Here is an 18310-nt window from a genome sequence, read left to right on the forward strand (position 1 = left end):
CCCCTCCATCTTTCACTCCAGACCAAGGATCTCCACCCAAAATGTCAACTGTTCATTTCCCTCGGTCAGTGCGCCTGGAGTTCAGGGTCCCGTCATCGGATAGCCTAGGGGTCAATACCAAAGATTTAGAACCCAAAAGTTGATCGGAAGTCCAGAAGTTGAAGCCAATGGCCATAGTCTGGAGACTAGAGATCTGTCCTGGAGTTGAAGGATTGTCCTTGTGTGTGGGTGGGAGAGGGGGAGGAAGGATGTTGTTACTTTTTGTATTATGTTTATGTGTTGTTTTGTTATTTGTTGTACTCCATTATGCTGTGTTCTGTCTGGTTCTGCCAAGCATTGTGGGCACGCTGTGGTTGGCACCAGAATGTGTTGTGACCCATGCAGGCTGCCCCAGAACATGTGTTGGCAAAGCTCGCATTTCACTGTATGGTTTGATGTACTTGTGATAAACGAATCCTCTTGCATCTTGTGTGCTGCTTCAGTCCGCCTGGCAAAGCCGGCGAGGCTGTCTGAAGAGCTGCCGTCTTATTTATGGAAGAAGAACGGCAGCAGGGGATTCGAAGTCGAGTTTTACTGTATTGTTCGATGCGCAGAGGTGCTGTACAATGAAAAACTTAATTGCAGCACCACAGACTCGTGGCATCCATCACCGGAACCACATTTATTAACACTGGGATATTTCCTCACATTTGTTGTGCATTCACAAGAAGAACATACGCATATTTTACAAGAAAGAACACAATAAGAACTAAACAAACAAAGTCTATTTTAGGCAAACTGGCCAACGTGGCCATGGTGTTGTGAAGCTGCAGTGATTGGGGTTTTGCGGTTAGTTTGAGAACCCAATGAATGGTTGAAGGGAAGTAGCTGTTCTTGAAACTATGGTGTGTGGGAGTTGAGGCTTCGCTATCTCCAGCCCGATCTAGGTGGAGCTGGCCACGCACCACCCTGATTTGCAAATAACCAAACCAGTGGTCTGAATCGGGGAGTTCTACCAACAGTGAGAGAGCACATCCGATAAACAGGCTGCCCTCCGAGGTCGGCCGGCTGCAGAACTCTTCCGGTCCATAGGCTGCGCTAGTCCTCCGCTCCTTCTCTGCCAAGTTTCAAAGGTCGGCAAGCAGGTGTCTGCAGCTCTGCGGTAAGTGGCGGTACTGGGAAGGTTGTAAAAGACAAGAGGAGACGAGCCTGCGGAGAATATCGGAAATCTGGGCACCACTTGCTCCGATTTCTTGGCCTCTCGTGCTGCACTCTCCCTCGGCGAGCCCTACGCCCTTCACTGCCAGTCCGCCGAGCGCAGTCCTCCGCCGAATAACGCCAATCCTTAGTCCGGTCTCGGTCTCTGCTCCTTTCCGTTTCCCCTCTCCCAGCCTCCGGACACTTCGCAATCCCCGCCGGTACACCGCCAAGGGCATCTTCAGAAGGCGATGCCCCAAGTGGGCGTCAGGACCCTCACCGTGCGTTCTCATTATTAGCGCCAGGAGCCTGACGACCCACACGACGTTTTCGGAACAGCTCTGCCATCACATTTATGAACTCTTACTAACTAATTTACTCTCTTTTGCACAATTTATTTTATTTATCGTAATTTATAGTTAGCATTGTATTGTTGCTGCAAATCAACCTTCCGATTTTGAACGTGATTCTGATGAGTAGTGACAGACTGTGGCTCCTACACCATCTCACACCCAACCAGTGTGATACCTTGTGTAATCGTGGCGTCCCTGCTCTCGCAATCTGTGCTCAGCCAACGGGTTTTGTGCTCAGCTGCCTTCAGTATCATTGTGTGCGTGTGTTGTTTGGCGTGGGCGACCATGAGCACGATCGTTCTTAGCGATTTTTTCTACAGAAGTGATTTACCATTGCCTTCTTCTGGGCAGTGTCTTTACAAGATGGGTGACCCCAGCCACTGTCAATACTCTTCAGAGAATGTCTGTCTGATGTCAGCGGTCAGGGACGAGATAGCCGCCGACTGCTCACGTGACCCTGATCGGACGGGAAGATTTCCCGTCTATCTGTTCTCACCACCTCCACACAGAATTCTCCTTTCCCCTCACCTGTCTGTCACCGTCTCCCACACAGAATTCCCCTTTCCCCTCACCTGTCCATCTCCCACACAGAATTCTCCTTGCCCCTCACCTGTGTGTCAACGTCTCCCACACAGAATTCCCCTTTCCCCTCACCTGTCTGTCACCGTCTGCCACACAGAATTCCCCTTTCCCCTCACCTGTCTGTCAACATCTCCCACACAGAATTCCCCTTTCCCCTCACCTGTCTGTCACCGTCTGCCACACAGAATTCCCCTTTTTCCCTCACCTGTCCGTCTCCCACACAGAATTCCCCTTTCCCCTCACCTGTCTGTCACCCTCTCCCACACAGAATTCCCCTTTCCCCTCACCTGTCACCGTCTCCCACACAGAATTCCCCTTTCCCCTCACCTGTCTGTCAACATCTCCCACACAGAATTCCCCTTTCCCCTCACCTGTCTGTCACCCTCTCCCACACAGAATTCCCCTTTCCCCTCACCTGTCTGTCACCGTCTCCCACACAGAATTCCCCTTTCCCCTCACCTGTCCGTCTCCCACACAGAGTTTCCCTTTCCCCTCACCTGTCTGTCACCGTCTCCCACACAGAATTCCCCTTTCCCCTCACCTGTCTGTCACCGTCTGCCACACAGAATTCCCCTTTCCCCTCACCTGTCCGTCTCCCACACAGAGTTTCCCTTTCCCCTCACCTGTCTGTCACCATCTCCCACACAGAATTCCCCTTTCCCCTCACCTGTCTGTCAACGTCTCCCACACAGAATTTCCCTTTCCCCTCACCTGTCTGTCACCGTTTCCCACACAGAATTCCCCTTTCCCCTCACCTGTCTGTCACCGTCTCCCACACAGAATTCCCCTTTCCCCTCACCTGTCTGTCTCCCACACAGAATTCCCCTTTCCCCTCACCTGTCCGTCTCCCACACAGAATCACTCTCAAACTCATTTTAGCATTCCATTACAATATGATCACTCTTCCCCAAAGATCTCACTGCCAGTACAGTGATTGAAAGTGACTCTTGCGAGACACCAAAATCAGCTCGATGGTGGCAGACTTTAAGTTGTGACGTAAACCCTGTTTCTGCTACTAATTTGTCTGTCTCCTCTTCCCTAGGTTCATCTTCTCCATGATGTTGCTCATTATCTTCACCCTGGTGGTTGGAATTCTCCTTTATTACTTGTTTTTGCGTGAGAGCCCCAGGAGCATCCCGGAGGGGGTCGGCTGGTGGGGGGAGGGGGATCGGCTGGAGTTGGAGGAGGTGGATGAATCGGTCAAGCCGTTTAAACTTGAAGTGTCAGAGCAAATGATCCAGGTAACTGTGGAACCATGGAACCAAACCAGGAATGGACTGTTAATGGGAACAGGGCCAGTTACAGACCAGGCTCTTGTAATCAAGCCTGTCAATGTTACAGGAACAAAGGGGAGCTTTAACCCTATCCCACCTCCGCTCAGTCTCTCAGCTAGGAGGCTGACTGCTGAGCAATTCACGTAGAATGTGAGCTGGGTCACAAGAGGGAAGAGGGTCTGAAAGGGAAAGAGAGAATTCTGGCCTGTGTTTGAGGCCACAGCACACAGACCCACACTTACTGGGTGCTACAGGCTTGTTCCCGAGGCTCCTCTATAAATCAACACTCCTAGGAACACCACTAAGGTCCCTGGAATTTAGTCCACGTTCAGTGGTCATTTTATGTGGTACCTCCTGTACCTAACAAAGTGACCACTGTGTGTATGTCCACGGTTTTTGCTGCTGTAGCCCATCTACTTCCAGGTTCAATGTATTGTGCATTCAGAGATGCCGTTCCTCATTACACTGTCATAACGTGTGGCTATTTGAGCTATTCCTGTCACTTTGAACCAGTCTGACCATTCCCCACTGACCTCTCCCATTAACAAGGCATTTTTACCCACAGAAATGCTGCAGACCAGATGTTTTTATACCATTCTCTGTAAACTCTAGAGACTGGTGTATGTGGAAATCCAAAGAGATCAGCAGTTTCCGGCACCAACAATCATTCCATGGTCAAAGTCACTTACATCACATTTCTTCCCCATTCTGATGTTTGGTCTGAACAACATCTGAATCTCTTGACCATGTCTGCGTGCTTTTATGCATTGAGTTGCTGCCATATGATTGGCTGATTAGATATTTGCATTAATGAGCAGGTGTAGAGGTGTATCTAATAAAATGGCCACTAAGTATATACGTCCAACCAGAACTTTACTTCCCAAAATGCGTTACTTCACCTGAAATGGATTGATAGGCCATTTGGAGGTCTGTTGGAGCTGGGCAATAAAATCCTCTCCCCGTGCTCCCAACCCCTCTCCCAGAGATGGATAAACAGCGCCCTCTGGTGACTTATTCCACATACTTGCCACCTTCCATTTGTTGAAAAGAAATTTACCCCTTAGATCGCTTTTAAATTTCTCCCCTCTGAAAGCTCTAGTTCTAGCTCCCTAAACTGCAAAATGGACCTTTCATAACTTTATAAACCTCCTATGTTCCAGTGAGAACAATCCAAGACTATCCAATCTGTTCAAAGTAAATTTATTATCAAAATATGTATGTCCCCATGTGCTGTCCTGAGATTCATTTTCTTGCAGACATTGAGTTGAACAAAGAAATCAATAGAATCAATAAAAAATGCAAAGACTGACAAACAACCAATGTGCAAAAGAAGACGATCTGTGCATATGCAAATAATAATAATAAATAAACAAACATATAAATAAATAACACCGACAAAATGAGTTGTGGAGACCTCGAAAGTGGTCAGTTCAGAGTTGAGGTGAGTGAAAGTTACCCACACTGGTCCAGGAGTAATAAAACTCTTCCTGAACCTGGTGGTGCGGGACCTAAAGCTCCTTTCTGATGGCAGTAGCGAGAATAGAGCATGACCTTAAGGTGGGGGTTCTTAGTGGTGTGTGATGCTTTCTTGTGGCAGAGCTCCTTGTAGACCGGCAGAGTGCAGGGGAGACCTTGCTTTTGATGGACTGGGCTGTATCTACCTTCTTTTTAGGCTTTGCCGTTCTTGGGATTGGTGTTTTCATACCAGATTGTGATGCAACCAATCAGGATAATCTCCACTGTGCATTCATAGAAGTTTAAGATGACTTGCTGAATCTACACAAACTGCTAAGAAAACAGGGGTGCTGTTAATGCTGGTCCCGGGACAGATCCTCTGATATGACCACAGTAAGGAATTTAAAGTTACCAACCTTTTCTACCTGTGATCCCCGAAGAGGTCTGGTTTCCTCCTCCTGGTGTCAATAATCAGCTGCTTGGTTTTGCTGACGTTAAGTGAGAAGTTGTTATTGTGGCATTATTCAACCAGATTTTCAATCTCCCTCCTGTATGCTAATTCTTCAGCCAATGTACTTAAATATGGCATTGGAACTGTACTTAGCTTCAGTCATAAGTACAAGAAACAAGTAGAGCAGGGGGCTGAGCACACAGCCTCGGGCTACACCTGTGCTGATGAAGATTGTGGAGGAGATGTCTGCACAATCACCTTCCTCCTTTCTCCTTTTAACAACATCCTGGTGAATCTCTTCCGCATTCTCTCTATTGCTCCCACATTCATTCTTTGTGTGGTGAGCAGGACTGTCCACTGTGCTCCAAGTGTGATCTAACCAGTGTTTTGTTTAGCTGCATCCTAACTTCCTTCACATTACCCTCTCCAGCAATGTTGACGTTTTCAGATTTACAACTCAGGTTCCTCTGTACATTAACAAGTCTGCTGGAAAGTCACTAGAATATAGTCTATATAGTTTAACAAAATTTTACTTCCCAAGGTGCATTCTTCACCCTTAGCAACAAGCCTGAAATGGTGGAGAAACTTAGAGATCAGGCAGCATCTATGGAAATGAATAGATAGTTGACGTTGTGGGCTGAGACCCCTCTCCAGGACCGAGAAGGAGGGCAGAAGACATCTCCTCAGTCCTGAAGAAAGGTCTCGGCCCAAAATGTCGACTACCTATTCATTTCCATAGATGCTGCCTGATCTGCCGAGTTCCTCCACCATTTTTGGTGTGTTGCTCTGGATTTCCAGCATCTATTGACTTGGTGCTGTTTATGATTACTTCACCTCGTCGGGTGAAATTCCAATAGTCACTGCTCCACCTAACTTTCTGAATGCTCTATGTTCTTTTCACTGTATCCTTGGATAGCCTTCTCTGCTGTGTATCAACAGACCGAAGAGTTTTAGCCCGAAACGTTGACTGCACTCTTTTTCTAGATGCTGCCTGGCCTGCTGAGGTTGTCCGAGTTGCTCTGCTATGTATGACTCTACCAATTTTCATATCACCTGCAAACTTACTCCTTGGACCAGCTGCATTTGCATCTATTACAAAGAAAAGTAACAGCATTGAACCCTGCTGTACACCACTAGTCACAAAGTTCCAATCAGAATAACACCTATCCACCACCTAACGTTGGGTCTAGTTTGCTTACACTCCTCTGGATCAACTGGCCACGGAGGGGCTTGTCTAAAGTCCAAATAAACCACATCTATCTCTTTGCCTTGATCAATTTTCTTAGTTAACTCCTCAAAATCTTAGTCAGATCTGTGGGACATGATCTCCCCATTACAAAATCATATCAATCCCTACCTTTCCAAGTAAACATAAATCCTGTCCCTCAGATCTTTTCCAACAGCTTCCCTTCGCTCACTGGCCTGTAGTTTCCAGGATTTATCCTTAGTGCCCCTTTTGAAAAGAGGGCACCGTTATGTTAACTTCCTGTCTTTTGCTACCTCACTCTTGGCTAACGAAGATGTAAAAATCTTAGTCAGGGCCCAAACAGTCACTTCTCTTGCTTCTATTTGCATCTTCTGATAAATCCCACTGGTCCCAGGGATTTACCTACGCTAATCTGCTCCAATATTTCCAGCACTCCCTCCTTCCTGCCATGGATAATCATCAGTGTATCCCTCCCTTAACTCTTCTTCCATGGCATTCTCCCTGATGAAAACTAATGAGAAGTATTCATTTATATCTCAGCTGGATCCACACACAGACTATTCCTTATACTGTCTTTTTCTAAAATACTTATAAAAGGTTTCTGCATGTCACTCCACGGTCCTTCTTTGCCTTCGTAATTTCTTTTTGTGTGTCTGTGTTTAAGCGTGTGTGCACAGCCTGTTGGAATGTGGTTTGAATTCCAGGACCTGTACAATCGCCTGGACAACATGCGGTTCACCCCCCCACTGGAGGGCAGCTGCTTTCACTATGGCTTTAACTCCACCTACCTGAGGAAGGTGGTTTCCTATTGGAGGAACGACTATGACTGGTGGAAGCAGGTGGAGCACTTAAACAGCTACCCTCATTTCAGAACCAGGATTGAAGGTGGGTCCCTCAGTCCATTCTGTTCGAGATTCAATTATTATCAAAGGAGTTATAAATTATACAGCCTTCCAAGTTCAAGGTATATGTATTATCAAAGTACATATAAAACCCCAGGGTTCATTTTCTTGTGGGTATACTCAATACATCCATAATAGAATCAATCAAAGACCTTTGGGCAGGAGGAGGGGGACTTGAAAGACTGCTGTGACATTGGGACAGGAGGAATTGATGAAGCTTTGGGTTGTGACTGTCCTACACTGTAGTGAGACGTTGGGTCTTGGAGAGGGTCCCAGACTGTGGCGAGACAATGGTACAGCAGGGAGTAATTGTGGGTGGGTGTTGTGTTACCCATAACTTTTCCTGCTTATCCTCTACAATTAAGATAAGTTAGTGGACCAGTTATTGGGAACATGAGGTGTTGGTGAATAGTGGAGTTTGATGAGGGCAGACCAGTCATAGAGATCCCCAAATTCCTCAGAGCAGAGCAACAGGTCACAACTAAGCTACAGAGGTCAGGCCCCAGATCACATATCATAAGATTCTCGGGAGTATTGAGTGACAGAAGGATACTGGTGAAGGTCCAGGAACAAAAGGAGAAGGATACTGGTGAAGGTCCAGGAACAAAAGGAGAAGGATACTGGTGAAGGTCCAGGAACAAAAGGAGAAGGATACTGGTGAAGGTCCAGGATCAATAGGAGAAGGATACTGGTGAAGGTCCAGGAACAAAAGGAGAAGGATACTGGTGAAGGTCCAGTAACAAAAGGAGAAGGATACTGGTGAAGGTCCAGGATCAGAAGGAGAAGGATACTGGCGAAGGTCCAACGGTCAAAAGGAGAAGGATACTGGTGAAGGTCCAAGGGTCAAAAGGAGAAGGATACTGGTGAAGGTCCAAGGGTCAAAAGGAGAAGGATACTGGTGAAGGTCCAAGTGTCAAAAGGAGAAGGATTCTGGTGAAGGTCCAGGATCAAAAGGAGAAGGATACTGGTGAAGGTCCAAGGGTCAAAAGGAGAAGGATACTGGTGAAGGTCCAGGATCAGAAGGAGAAGGATACTGGTGAAGATCCAATGGTCAAAAGGAGAAGGATACTGGCGAAGGTCCAACGGTCAAAAGGAGAAGGATACTGGTGAAGGTCCAGGAACAAAAGGAGAAGGATACTGGTGAAGGTCCAGGATCAGAAGGAGAAGGATACTGGTGAAGATCCAATGGTCAAAAGGAGAAGGATACTGGCGAAGGTCCAACGGTCAAAAGGAGAAGGATACTGGTGAAGGTCCAGGAACAAAAGGAGAAGGATACTGGTGAAGGTCCAAGGGTCAAAAGGAGAAGAATACTGGTGAAGGTCCAAGGATCAGAAGGAGAAGGATACTGGTGAAGGTCCAATGATCAAAAGGAGAAGGATACTGGTGAAAGTCCAGGATCAATAGGAGAAGGATACTGGTGAAGGTCCAGGAACAAAAGGAGAAGGATACTGGCGAAGGTCCAACGGTCAAAAGGAGAAGGATACTGGTGAAGGTCCAAGGATCAGAAGGAGAAGGATACTGGTGAAGGTCCAAGGGTCAAAAGGAGAAGGATACTGGTGAAGGTCCAAGGGTCAAAAGGAGAAGGATACTGGTGAAGGTCCAGGTACAAAAGGAGAAGGATACTGGTGAAGGTCCAGGATCAAAAGGAGAAGGATTCTGGTGAAGGTCCAACGGTCAAAAGGAGAAGGATTCTGGTGAAGGTCCAAGGGTCAAAAGGAGAAGGATACTGGTGAAGGTCCAGGAACAAAAGGAGAAGGATACTGGTGAAGATCCAATGGTCAAAAGGAGAAGGATTCTGGTGAAGGTCCAACGGTCAAAAGGAGAAGGATACTGGTGAAGGTCCAGGATCAGAAGGAGAAGGATTCTGGTGAAGGTCCAACGGTCAAAAGGAGAAGGATTCTGGTGAAGGTCCAACGGTCAAAAGGAGAAGGATACTGGTGAAGGTCCAGGATCAGAAGGAGAAGGATTCTGGTGAAGGTCCAAGGGTCAAAAGGAGAAGGATTCTGGTGAAGGTCCAAGGGTCAAAAGGAGAAGGATACTGGTGAAGGTCCAATGGTCAAAAGGAGAATGATACTGGTGAAGGTCCAGGATCAAAAGGAGAAGGATACTGGTGAAGGTCCAAGGGTCAAAAGGAGAAGGATACTGGTGAAGGTCCAGGATCAATAGGAGAAGGATACTGGTGAAGGTCCAGGAACAAAAGGAGAAGGATACTGGTGAAGGTCCAGGGTCAAAAGGAGAAGGATACTGGTGAAGGTCCAAGTGTCAAAAGGAGAAGGATACTGGTGAAAGTCCAAGGGTCAAAAGGAGAAGGATACTGGTGAAGGTCCAAGGGTCAAAAGGAGAAGGATACTGGTGAAGGTCCAGGATCAATAGGAGAAGGATACTGGTGAAGGTCCAGGATCAGAAGGAGAAGGATACTGGTGAAGGTCCAGGAACAAAAGGAGAAGGATACTGGTGAAGGTCCAGGATCAGAAGGAGAAGGATACTGGTGAAGGTCCAAGGGTCAAAAGGGGAAGGATACTGGTGAAGGTCCAAGGGTCAAAAGGAGAAGGATACTGGTGAAGGTCCAAGGGTCAAAAGGAGAAGGATACTGGTGAAGGTCCAATGGTCAAAAGGAGAAGGATACTGGTGAAGGTCCAGGAACAAAAGGAGAAGGATACTGGTGAAGGTCCAGGATCAGAAGGAGAAGGATACTGGTGAAGGTCCAACGGACAAAAGAAGAAGGATACTGGCGAAGGTCCAACGGTCAAAAGGAGAAGGATACTGGTGAAGGTCCAGGATCAAAAGGAGAAGGATACCGGTGAAGGTCCAGGGTCAAAAGGAGAAGGATACTGGTGAAGGTCCAGGAACAAAAGGAGAAGGATTCTGGTGAAGGTCCAGGAACAAAAGAAGAAGGATACTGGTGAAGGTCCAAGGGTCAAAAGGGGAAGGATACTGGTGAAGGTCCAGGAACAAAAGGAGAAGGATACTGGTGAAGGTCCAGGAACAAAAGGAGAAGGATACTGGTGAAGGTCCAGGATCAAAAGGAGAAGGATACTGGTGAAGGTCCAAGGATCAAAAGGAGAAGGATACTGGTAAAGGTCCAAGGATCTGAAGGAGAAGGATACTGGTGAAGGTCCAATGGTCAAAAGGAGAAGGATACTGGTGAAGGTCCAAGGATCAGAAGGAGAAGGATACTGGTGAAGGTCCAGGGTCAAAAGGAGAAGGATACTGGTGGAGGTCCAGGAACAAAAGGAGAAGGATACTGGTGAAGATCCAGGAACAAAAGGAGAAGGATACTGGTGAAGGTCCAAGGATCAGAAGGAGAAGGATACTGGTGAAGGTCCAAGGATCAAAAGGAGAAGGATACTGGTGAAGGTCCAGGATCAAAAGGAGAAGGATACTGGTGAAGGTCCAAGGGTCAAAAGGAGAAGGATACTGGTGAAGGTCCAAGGATCAGAAGGAGAAGGATACTGGCGAAGGTCCAACGGTCAAAAGGAGAAGGATACTGGTGAAGGTCCAAGGGTCAAAAGGAGAAGGATACTGGTGAAGGTCCAAGGGTCAAAAGGAGAAGGATACTGGTGAAGGTCCAAGTGTCAAAAGGAGAAGGATTCTGGTGAAGGTCCAGGATCAAAAGGAGAAGGATACTGGTGAAGGTCCAAGGGTCAAAAGGAGAAGGATACTGGTGAAGGTCCAGGATCAGAAGGAGAAGGATACTGGTGAAGATCCAATGGTCAAAAGGAGAAGGATACTGGCGAAGGTCCAACGGTCAAAAGGAGAAGGATACTGGTGAAGGTCCAGGAACAAAAGGAGAAGGATACTGGTGAAGGTCCAGGATCAGAAGGAGAAGGATACTGGTGAAGATCCAATGGTCAAAAGGAGAAGGATACTGGCGAAGGTCCAACGGTCAAAAGGAGAAGGATACTGGTGAAGGTCCAGGAACAAAAGGAGAAGGATACTGGTGAAGGTCCAAGGGTCAAAAGGAGAAGGATACTGGTGAAGGTCCAAGGATCAGAAGGAGAAGGATACTGGTGAAGGTCCAATGATCAAAAGGAGAAGGATACTGGTGAAAGTCCAGGATCAATAGGAGAAGGATACTGGTGAAGGTCCAGGAACAAAAGGAGAAGGATACTGGCGAAGGTCCAACGGTCAAAAGGAGAAGGATACTGGTGAAGGTCCAAGGATCAGAAGGAGAAGGATACTGGTGAAGGTCCAAGGGTCAAAAGGAGAAGGATACTGGTGAAGGTCCAAGGGTCAAAAGGAGAAGGATACTGGTGAAGGTCCAAGGATCAGAAGGAGAAGGATACTGGTGAAGGTCCAAGGGTCAAAAGGAGAAGGATACTGGTGAAGGTCCAAGGGTCAAAAGGAGAAGGATACTGGTGAAGGTCCAGGAACAAAAGGAGAAGGATACTGGTGAAGGTCCAGGATCAAAAGGAGAAGGATTCTGGTGAAGGTCCAACGGTCAAAAGGAGAAGGATTCTGGTGAAGGTCCAAGGGTCAAAAGGAGAAGGATACTGGTGAAGGTCCAGGAACAAAAGGAGAAGGATACTGGTGAAGATCCAATGGTCAAAAGGAGAAGGATTCTGGTGAAGGTCCAACGGTCAAAAGGAGAAGGATACTGGTGAAGGTCCAGGATCAGAAGGAGAAGGATTCTGGTGAAGGTCCAACGGTCAAAAGGAGAAGGATTCTGGTGAAGGTCCAACGGTCAAAAGGAGAAGGATACTGGTGAAGGTCCAGGATCAGAAGGAGAAGGATTCTGGTGAAGGTCCAACGGTCAAAAGGAGAAGGATTCTGGTGAAGGTCCAAGGGTCAAAAGGAGAAGGATACTGGTGAAGGTCCAAGGGTCAAAATGGGGCAGCACAGGTGGTTATGAGAAAAAGAATGAAGGTGCAGAGGAGAATTTCCAGAAATGTTAAAGGAGCAGCAAATATTCTGCTGGAGAAATTCAGCAGGTCGAGCAGCATTTGTGGGAGGAAAGGAATTGTTGACATTTCGGGTTGAAAGTCTGTGTCAGGACCAGGAGTGGAGAGGGGAGATGGGCAGTACAGAGGGGAGGGGGGAGCAGTGAGTCAGAATTTCAAGGTGATTGGAGGACGGCAGAGGGGTGAGAAATGAGTCCATGCCCTGTTCTCTCAACAGGGCACATCCAAGTCCATCGCTCCCTGAAAGTAGGTAGGCTGGTAAAGGAGGTGTACGGCATGGTGGGGGCAGTGAGTATAAGAATCACAAAGTCATATTGAAGATAGACAAAACTTTGGTGAAGCCACGTTTGGAGCATTGTCTGCAATTCAGGTTGTCCTATTTCAGGAAGAATATGGAGTCTTTGGAGAGGGTTACCAGGATGCTGCCTGGATTAGACGGTATGGACAAATGGGTTATTTTCTTATAATGTTCTATCAGTATTCCCCTCAGCCTCTGAAAGGAGCCCTGATTGAAGCTTATGAAATTTTGAGAGGCGTGGATAGAGCTGACCTTTCTTTAGGTTCAAAACGTTAAATACCAGAGGATATGCATTTCAGATGGGGGGGGTGTGGGAAGTTTAAAGGTGATGCACGGGACAGAGGGTGGGAGGTGCCTATTGTGGTACTGGAGGGGATATGGATCATGTGCAGGCAGCAGAGATTTAATTTCATTCGGTATTGTGTTTGGCACAAACGTTGTTGTCCGAAGGGCCTATCCTGTGCTGTATAGCAGGTAGGTAGTGCCAAGCTGAGGGGAGGGGAAATTGGGAGATAGATGAGGCTGCTCTCTCCCCCCACCTGCCTCACAGTTTCTTTGCTCTATCTGCTTCTGTCTATTGTCTTTCTACCACTGTCTCCCCAGAATCATGAAGGACATTGCAAATTTCCTCAGCCTTCTGAGGAGGTAAAGGACTTGAAGGTTTTTGTACAGAGAGAGTGGTTGGTATCGGGGTCTTGCTGATGTGACCTTGGTTTTCAGGGATCCAAGTGCACTTTGTGCATGTGAAGCCGGACGTGCTTCCCCCAGACGGAGCCGTTCGGCCCCTGATGTTGATCCACGGCTGGCCAGGTTCCTTTTACGAGTTCTACAAGATTGCTTCCCTTCTGAAGGACCGCGGCAGCCACACCCTGGACAAGCACCAGAACCTGGCCTTCGAGATGGTTTGTCCCTCCATCCCAGGATACGGCTTCTCGGAGGCACCACACAAGCAAGGTGAGAGTCCCACCTGCCCAACCTCACGTTTCTGGCCCAGGTAACACTTTGACCCTAAAATACCCACCAAAACCTTATCCCACCCTGTTGTCCCAGAAACACCCATCCAAATTCAACCCAACCCCATCCTAAGAATACCCACTGGCACCTTGTCTGATTCTTGACCCACTGGGAAAGACAGGGTAGGGTGTGGTTTGGGTGTGTGTTCACGGGATGGATGTGGTGGGGTGTGGTGTAGGTGGTATTGGGACAGTGTGATTGGGTGGGGTGGGGTGTGGTGTAGGTGGTGTTTGGACAGTGTGATTGGGTGTGTATTCACAGGATGGGTGGTGTGGGATATGGTGTAGGTGGTGTTGGGACAGTGTGATTGGGTGGGGTGGGGTGTGGTGTAGGTGATGTTGGGACAGTGTGATTGGGTGGGTGTGCCTGGGATGGTGTGGGGTGTGGTTTGGGTGTGTGTTCTCGGGATGGATGTGGTGGGGTGTGGTGTAGCTGGTGTTGGGACAGTGTGATTGGGTGGGGGTTCACAGGATGGGTGGGGTGTAGGTGGTGTTGGGACAGTGTGATTGGGTGGGTGTTCCTGGGATGGTGTGGGGTGTGGTTTGGGTGTGTGTTCCCGGGATGGATGTGGTGGGGTGTGGTGTAGCTGGTGTTGGGACAGCGTGATTGGGTGGGTGTTCACAGGATGGGTGGGGTGGGTGTGTTGTAGGTGGTGTTGGGACAGTGTGATTGGGTGGGGGTTCACAGGATGGGTGGGGTGGGTGTGGTGTAGGTGGTGTTGGGACAGTGTGATTGGGTGGGTGTTCCTGGGACGGTGTGGGGTGTGGTTTGGGTGTGTGTTCCCAGGATGGACGTGGTGGGGTGTGGTGTAGGTGGTGTTGGGACAGTGTGATTGGGTGGGTGGGGTGTAGTATGGTGTAGGTGCTGTTGGGACAGTGTGATTGGGTGGGGTGGGGTGTGGTGTAGGTGGTGTTGGGACAGTGTGATTGGGTGGGTGTTTCTGGGATGGGTGGGGTGTGGTTTGAGTGGTGTTGGGACAGTGTGATTGGGTTGGTGGGGTGGAGTGTGGTGTAGGTGGTGTTGGGGCAGTGTGATTGGCTGGGTGTTTCTGGGATGGGTGGGGTGGGGTGTGGTTTGGGTGGTGTTGGGACAGTGTGATTGGGTGGGTGGGGTGTAGTGTGGTGTAGGTGCTGTTGGGACAGTGTGATTGGGTGGGGTGGGGTGTGGTGTAGGTGGTGTTGGGACAGTGTGATTGGGTGGGTGTTTCTGGGATGGGTGGGGTGTGGTTTGAGTGGTGTTGGGACAGTGTGATTGGGTTGGTGGGGTGGAGTGTGGTGTAGGTGGTGTTGGGACAGTGTGATTGGGTGGGGGTTCCTGGGACGGTGTGGGGTGTGGTTTGGGTGTGTGTGTTCCCGGGACGGATGTGGTGGGGTGTGGTGTAGGTGGTGTTGGGACAGTGTGATTGGGTGGGGTGGGGTGTGGTGTAGGTGGTGTTGGGACAGTGTGATTGGGTTGGTGGGGTGGAGTGTGGTTTGGGTGGTGTTGGGGCAGTGTGATTGGGTGTGGTGGGGTGGGGTGTGGTTTGGGTGGTGTTGGGACAGTGTGATTGGGTGTGGTGGGGTGTGGTGTAGGTGGTGTTGGGACAGTGTGATTGGGTGGGTGTTTCTGGATGGGTGGGGTGGGATGTGGTTTGGGTGGTATTGGGTGGGTGGGGTGTAGTGTGGTGTAGGTGGTGTTGGGACAGTGTGATTGGGTGGGGTGGGGTGTGGTGTAGGTGGTGTTGGGACAGTGTGATTGGGTGGGTGCTTCTGGGATGGGTGGGGTGAAGTGTGGTTTGGGTGGTGTTGGGACAGCGTGATTGGGTGGGGTGGGGTGTGGTGTAGGTGGTGTTGGGACAGTGTGATTGGGTTGGTGGGGTGGAGTGTGGTGTAGGTGGTGTTGGGACAGTGTGATTGGGTGGGGTGGTGTGGTGTAGGTGGTGTTGGGACGGTGTGATTGGGTGGGTGTTTCTGGGATGGGTGGGGTGTGGTTTGGGTGGAGTTGGGACAGTGTGATTGGGTGGGGTGGGGTATGGTGTAGGTGGTGTTGGGACAGTGTGATTGGGTGGGTGTTTCTGGGATGGGTGGGGTGTGGTTTGAGTGGTGTTGGGACAGTGTGATTGGGTTGGTGGGGTGGAGTGTGGTTTGGGTGGTGTTGGGACAGTGTGATTGGGTGGGGTGGGGTGGTGTAGGTGGTGTTGGGACAGTGTGATTGGGTTGGTGGGGTGGAGTGTGGTGTGTTTGGGTGTTCAAACTGTAATGCACTCCCCTGTCCACAGGCTTTGACACGATCGCTGCTGCCCGCATTTTCCACAAACTGATGCAACGTTTGGGCTTTGAGCGTTTCTACATACAGGGAGGCGACTGGGGTGCCACCATCGCCACTAACATGGCACAGATGATCCCTGAGTGAGTCCAGGTCACAGGGAGTGCGTTTGGTGGAGGAGGGAGGGACAGGGTTGGGAAGCGGGCTTGAAGGAGGACAGGGAGTGTAGGAGGAAGGCAGAGGGGAGGAGAGAGGAGTGCAGTTGCAGGTTGGGAGAGTAAGAGACGGGAGGGCAGGGAAGAGGAGGGGCTGGAGGGAGTGGGGAGGGTGGGCAGGGGGAGTGAGATGTGCGGAAAGAAGGCGGAGTAGAGGAGGGAAGGAGGACAGGGACAGGGAGTGAGAAAGGACAGAGTGAGGGAAGGGAAGAGTGAAGGAAGCAGGGGGAGGTGTCAGAGGGAGAGGATGGAGGAGGTGCCGGGTGAAGGAGGAGGGACAGGGGAGGGGAGTAAGTGGAGGGGAGCGGAGGAGTGTGTTGAATGAGAATGGGTGTATGAGAGTGGAGAGGAGGGAGTCGAGGAATGGGGCCAAAACTGTGTAGGTGGGTGGCAAAGTCTCCAACCACTCTGCCCCCACCCCATTGTTAACTCTGCCCCTCTACCCAAAGGAAGGTATTGGGAATCCATCTGAACTTCTTCCCGTTGACGAAGCTGAACCTGCAGATTCTCCCCTCCCTCTTTCTTGGGCCGTACATGCCGTCGCTGTTTGGATTCACACAGACTGATGTGGAACGGATGTATCCCTTCATGAGGAACATCTCCAAGCTGCTGAAGGAGTCGGGGTACATGCACATCCAGGGAACAAAACCAGACACAGTAGGTAAATATGTGGTCCAGAGACAACAGCCACAGGCCTGGGGCCACCGCACAACAGGACGCTGGGCTGTATTGAGAATGGGGTCAATTACAGGCTGGGATCAAATACAGGGCTTCAGGGAGTTTCGAGATAGAATAACAGGTCCGTAGGGTTGTAGCTGGCTACCACTTAGTTCTATAGTTTAGTGGTGTTATATCCTTAACAATAAGCTCTCATAATGGATTCCAGGCTGGGATCTGGCCAGGAATTTGTGGGTTCATATCAGGTAGTGGAGTTGGTATCTACAAACAGGAATCTGTTACCTGTTGATGAAGTGTTATCAAGGTCTCTGGGCTTATATAGCGGCTGGAAGTTGTGGCTTGGCATCTTCTTGAGGAATATCCTAGAGCAAGTACTGCCAGAGAAATCCAGTGCCTTATATGGATGTCTGAGAATTTGCTACAACCTAGAATCAGTTTTGTGGGCTTTGGCTTGACATGGGGAGCCACCTGCACACAGGTATAATGTGGCTGTTTCTCTACTCAATAGGCTGTGCCCTGAATGACTCCCCCGTGGGCCTGGCTGCCTACATCCTGGAGAAGTTTTCCAGCTGGACCAACATGGATTTCCAGGACCTGGATGATGGTGGGGCTGCTCAGGTGGGACATCCCTACGGTCTCTGCTGGTCCTCATTTTTCCTTTGGTGACAGGTCCTGGCCGCAGTCTCGAGGATCAGTGCAGCTGGGTACGGCAGTGGCATGTTACGTAGGCTGCATTTTGAACGTTGTGTTCTGTTTTGGTCACCCTGCTCAAGGAAAGATGCCATTGCACTGGAAAGAATGCAAAGAAGATTTATGAGCACGTGGCCAGGACTCGGGGTCTGAATTATGGAGCAGGTTAGGAACGTCAGAGGCCGAGGAGTTATCTTACAGAGATGAATAAATCATGAAGTTCAATGTGCAGCTGTTTTCCAGGGCTGGGGAATCAAGAACCAGAGGACGCAGCTTTAGGGTGAGAGTGGCAGATTTAATAGAAACCTGAGGGGCAAACGTTTTCACTCAGAGGGTGGCTAATTTAGAGAAGGAGCTGAGCTGCCAGAGGCAGGTACATTAGCAACATTAAAAGGTACTTGGACAGGTCAATGAATAGGAATGGTTTGGAGGGATATGAACCAAACTCAAGCAAGTGGAACCAAGTTAGGTGGGACTGCTGGTCAGCGTGGGTCCAGTTGGGCCAAAGGAACTGTTTCCGATGCTGTGTGACTCTGTGAGCTAGTAGGCACAAGGCAGCACAAACCTACAGATGCTGGCTCTGCCACGTCAGTGCATGGGAGAGGCTCAGGTGTTGAGGAAGGTTGCTGAGAGTGTGAAATGAAGAGAGATATCGTGGCAGTACCCAGGAGGTTAAGCAGTTTCTGTGGAGACAAAGAGTCATCACTTCAGCTCTGAGACTGACCCTGAGGATAAGGTTTTCTGGTCAATAGGTCTACAAGGACACTCAAAGAGAGGAGACACATATAAAGTAATGTGTAAAAACTGTGAAAAGTGAGACATTTCACAGATGGTATCGATGGGGAGAAAAAAAACTGAGGCAGTATCACA

General features: G+C 49.3%; 1 protein-coding gene across 1 annotated transcript; it reads left to right on the forward strand.

Annotated features, from left to right (window-relative positions):
• Nucleotides 1–1049: 1049 nt before the first annotated feature.
• LOC140192851 (epoxide hydrolase 1-like) lies at nucleotides 1050–17368 on the forward strand (the record flags this gene model as incomplete). Its single annotated transcript, XM_072250338.1, has 7 exons — nucleotides 1050–1141; nucleotides 3154–3352; nucleotides 7203–7383; nucleotides 13320–13553; nucleotides 15871–16000; nucleotides 16522–16733; nucleotides 17259–17368. Coding segments are annotated over exons 2-7 (1053 nt in total), but the record flags the coding sequence as incomplete, so codon positions are not given.
• Between the last annotated feature and the right edge of the window lie 942 nt (nucleotides 17369–18310).

This window comes from Mobula birostris, unplaced genomic scaffold, assembly GCF_030028105.1.
Source record: "Mobula birostris isolate sMobBir1 unplaced genomic scaffold, sMobBir1.hap1 scaffold_2824, whole genome shotgun sequence".
Classification (NCBI taxonomy): domain Eukaryota; kingdom Metazoa; phylum Chordata; class Chondrichthyes; order Myliobatiformes; family Myliobatidae; genus Mobula; species Mobula birostris.